General features: G+C 34.9%; 1 protein-coding gene across 1 annotated transcript in view; it reads right to left on the bottom strand.

Moving 5' to 3' along the window:
- The window catches only part of LOC143036168 (thrombospondin type-1 domain-containing protein 7B-like), a 546,632-nt gene that overhangs the window by 55,124 nt on the left and 486,508 nt on the right, over positions 1-5,000 (bottom strand). Inside the window, exon 13 of the mRNA XM_076203416.1 lies at positions 4,412-4,621. Coding sequence (XP_076059531.1) covers positions 4,412-4,621 — 210 coding nt within the window. The remainder of the gene's footprint in view (positions 1-4,411; positions 4,622-5,000) is intronic.

Here is a 5,000-nt window from a genome sequence, read left to right as displayed (position 1 = left end):
TCTCTGTACCAGTGTTGACAGATGTAATTTCTTCAATCTTTGTTCGTATGTCAGATTTGACAGTGTAGGTGCCATTTTTGTCGCTGCTCTTTGTATTCTTTCTAATTTTCTTATGTTCTTCTTTGTGCTAGGTGCCCACACTGTTTCAGCATATTCTAGTTTAGGTCTTATCAGTGTAACCACTATTTCTTTAACCATCTCCTCATCTATGTAGTCGAAGGCCACTTTCATTGATCTTAATAAGTTAAAAGTCTCTCCAAATAATTTATTGACATATTTATCAGGTGTCAAGTCACTTGAGATGATTACTCCTAGGTCCCTTTCTGAATCGACTTTTTTGACTTCTTTGTTTCCAATTCTATATTGACCCGATACTCTATTTTTGCTTTTCCCAAACTCCATTATGCTACATTTCTTAATATTGAAGTTCATCTCACATCTCGGATTTCATTCCCATATTTTATCTAGGTCTTCTTGTAGCGATCTGCAATCTTCTGTTCTTACTCTCTTGAGTAATTTGGCATCGTCAGCAAAGAAGTTCATGTAACAATTTACTCCCTCATCCATATAATTTTTATATATGGCAAACATTAAAGTAGTCAATACAGAGCCTTGTGGGACGCCACTTTTTACATCTTTCTAGTTCGATTTTTTGTCTCTAAGTACCACTCTCATTTTTCTCACAATTAAGAAATCCTTCATCCATTCCAGCAGCTTATCTTGTATTCCTCCTATTATTTCAATTTTTCTTATTAACTTTTTATGTGGTACTTTGTCGAATACCTTCTGCAAATCCAAGAAGCCGCAGTCTGCCCAGCCATCTCTTTCTTGTATTACCTCAATCAACCTTGAGTAAAAGCAAATTAAGTTTGTGGTACACGATCTTCCACTTCTAAAGCCAGATTGTTTAAGGTTTACTATTTTATTTTCTTCCAAGTGTTTGGTTCATTTGTTTCTAATGACTTTTTCGCATATTTTTGCTACTGTGCTTGTGAGGGATACCGGTCTGAAGTTTTTAGGATCTTCCCTATTTCCTCCTTTATATATTGGTACTATGTTTGCATCTTTCCAATCTTGCGGTACCTTTCCTTCTTTGAGTGAGAAGTCTATTATCTTGTATAATTTGTTTGTCAGTTCATCTATACACTCTTTCAGTATCCAATTTGCAATTGCATCTGGTCCATGCAATTTCCTGACATCTAGGTTTTTTATTTGGTCTCTTATTTCTTTTTGTGTTACCATTATTTCTTTTATTTTGGGTGATCTTTCTTGCTGTCGATCTTCCCAAAATTGTGAGCTCTCAGTTGTAAAAACAGACCTAAAATGTCTGATAATTACTTCTGCCATTTCTGTGTCATTTACATATTCTTTATCTCCACGCAATTCCACTATTTCATATTTATTCTTTAGCTTTTCATTTATATATCTATAGAAGAGTGTAGGTTGATCCTTACATTTGTCTATAATATCTTTTTCATATATTTTCTATTTCCTGCGTATATTCACATATTCGTTTCTAAATTTTATGTATGTTTGCTATTTGTATGCTTTTTTTTTGTCTTTTTTCTATTTTCCAGGCTTTGTCTCTTCTGTCTCTAGCTTCACTACACCTTTTGTTATACCAACACGTTATATAAATCTCTTTTTGCTTCTTTTTGGTACATATTTGTCAATTTCTTCCTTGTACTTTTCTTTGAATATGTTCGATTTGTCTTCCATCTTTGTTTCCTCTTTAGAGAATTCATACCTGTTTGTGTTTTGTTTTTTTTAGTTTTACAAAATCCGTTTTGTTGTACATTAATCTTCCTTCTGTATGTTCATCATTCCTACCTACATTGTTTTGTCCTTTTAATTCAAACACTATTAGTGTATGGTCACTCGTTCCAATTGGTGTTTTATACTCCATTTTGTTCACAATATCTAGTTCTGAAGTTAATATTAAGTATAGTTTTGACGGTTCCTCATTGTTTCTATATCTAGCATTTTCCTTAACCCATTGTGTTAATGTGTATTCGATGGTTATATCCAGTGGAATGTTGCTCCAAAGTTCCTCTCCCCTTTTTACTATCATTTCTTCCCAAAGTATATCCTTTGCATTAACATCGGCCATGATTACTATGTTTCCACCCTCTTTCAGTAACTCGTTTAGCACATTCATTGTGTCTTCCAGTAATTTAGAATGTTCACTATCCGACCAAGCCTGTGTTTTTGGTGGTACATACACTGCTACAGATTCTCTGCTTTTCATCTTTTTAGTTTAGTTTTTATCATAATTAATTCTACATTGCCTTGGCCTTCATTAATCTTTGTCACATTTAGGCCCTTTTTGGTCATTATCATGACACCTCCTCCCTGCTTGTCTGTTCTGTTTTTCACCCTGTGGTTGTATAGAGCCTGTCCCATTATGGTTGTTGATAGAGGTACTTTCAGTTTTGCCTCTACAATTCCCATAATGTCAGGTTTTTGTATTTCTAGATAGTCATTTAGTTAATTGATTCCAGAGATCATACCATCGATATTTGTGTATGCCACTTTTAGTTTCACATTTTCTTTTCTTTTTTGGTTTAAGTTTCCATTTTTTTCATGTACCATTTTCTCAGTCTCAAGTCCAGTATTCTCTCTCTCTCTCTCTCTCTCTCTCTCTCTCTCTCTCTCTCTCTCAAAAAAATAAAAAAATAAAAAATCGTTTTTTCCCGTCTCTGTTCTTTTCTTGTTTCTATCATTGATTTTAATTCTGAGAGCTTTGTCTTTCTCTTTTTCCTCATCACTTATTTCCTTTTGTATCCATATATGTTTGAATTTTTTGCTGTTTGCCAATTTAACTGCTTTCGATAATACCTCCTCGGCTATCATTTGAGTTCTTAGTTTTATTTTTAGAGGTCTATGGGTCTATGTTTTTTTTTCTTTCGAATATTTGCCTATCCTATGGATTTCGTCGATTTTTTTTTCTCAAAATTTTGCCCTTCATGCTGTATTTCTTTCAAAATTTGCATAGCCATTTCCTTCTCCTCCTTTATTCTCTGGTACCTATACATATCATGCTTTTCCTAGATACCATGGACCTTTGTCAACTGTATATCTCACCAAATTTTCCTTTTCTTTAATTACTTTCATAACTGTTTCTTTTGTATTTTCCTCCATCTGCTTTTGTAATATTTCTCTTAAATATATTTTTTGATTTTCCTGTTCTTGTTTCCATTGATTTTTTTTATTCCGATGAGGTCTGTTTCTTTGATTGATTCTTCCACCTTTCCGATCACTACTTGTAATTGATCTTTGACCTCCTTTTTCAGTTCTTCGTTTTTATTTTTGTCCTCATTTTTCATTTTTTCGTTATCTCTTTTGAGGATTTCTATTTCGCTCTTTAGGTCATTCAATTCTTTAATCGTTTGCTCATTACTCTTACGCAAAGTAATCACTTCCCTAAGGACAGCTCGGTAATCCAATTTTAGATCTATGATTTCTTCCATTAAGTCATTTACTTCGCGGTTTCTTAATGCATTACTATATCTAATTTTTCTATCTATATATAAATTTTTACCTATTTCACCTGGGTTTCTTTGAAACCCTGAAAAACTGTTATTTTCCCACCTTTGGTTTTTCCTTGGAATATCTATCAAACAATGTCGTTTGGGGATGACACCTCTTGGACTTTCCACTATTCTTATATCCAGTCTTCTCTTTGTTGGTTAGTTTATCATTATTACTTCTTTTTCTTTCTCCATTTTGCCAAAATTATACTTTTTTCAAGAACTGGATTTCTTATTACCGTGTGTGTGTGTGTGTGTGTGTGTGTGTGTGTGTGTGTGTGCGCGCGCGCGTGTGTGTGTATGTGTGTGTGTGTGTGTGTGTGTGTGTGTGTGTGTGTGTGTGTGTGTGTGTGTGTGTGTGTGTGTGTGTGTGTGTGTGTGTGTGTGTGGGTGTGTATGCGTGAAAATAGCGTGCAATGCTGTGAACAATATCTATGTTCTGTAATTATAAACTAAATTCATTCATGGAAATACATTGCATGTGGGCCTACTGTAAACACAAGACTTAATAACAATAATAATGATAAATAATTGTTGCCTCGAGTATCAATTATTGGAAAACCGCAGCCCCACAACGGCTGGCAACGGTCACTTTGCCCACAGATCTCTCAGGAAAGAAATATTGGACTATGATTTATGTTGTATTGGTATGAGGAGATCAGTCGCCGGTTGTCAGCTATCCTTAGGTGAAAAGGAAGAAACATATATAAAATTGGTAGGAAGAGATCCTGGGTCTAGGCCGGGAACCGAGTGTCAACCCACTGGGCTGCACCTCAAGATGGCGGTGAGGGTGTTTTAGGATCTGAAGACAAGAGAGGGAGATAATATTCTCTGACGTCCGTCTCAATTTACCATTAAAAAAGAAATACAGGAGCACCTACTTCTTGTCCTGTATCCTACTCCGCAGGACACACGCGCATGTAAACGGCAGTGTGACCAGGAGCTCGTCCTCCAGCTGTAGGCCGTGCAGGAGACGGGGGCCTTGGCACACAGGCGTTCTTCCTGCAGCGGAGGGCACGACAGACTTCCCTTCGATTCTGGAACAAGAACTCGCCTCCATCTGCGTTGTACGGAAGATACAAGCACGCCCTCTGGAATAATAATAATAATAATATATATATATATATATATATATATATATATATATATATATATATATATATATATATATATATTATATATATATATATATATATATATATATATATATATATATATATATATATATAATATATATATATATATCAGTGGCGTAGCAACTGTTTTTGCCGCCCAGGGCGGGTGTAAGATTTACCTCCCCGCCCCCTTTGGGAGGGAGTTAAAATTATTCTTTGATATAAAGCAGGAATACTTAACTTAAAATATTTATCTTCATTGGATATAAAACTGGGGCGTGTCTAAAGCAAAAGTTCCTAGCCTAGGATTTTTTCCTAACCTAGGAATTTTGTTTAAAACCTAGGAATATAAAAT

This window comes from Oratosquilla oratoria, chromosome 20, assembly GCF_046742065.1.
Source record: "Oratosquilla oratoria isolate Oo_2021 chromosome 20, ASM4674206v1, whole genome shotgun sequence".
Lineage (NCBI taxonomy): Eukaryota > Metazoa > Arthropoda > Malacostraca > Stomatopoda > Squillidae > Oratosquilla > Oratosquilla oratoria.
This window is presented reverse-complemented; position numbering and strand designations above follow the sequence as displayed.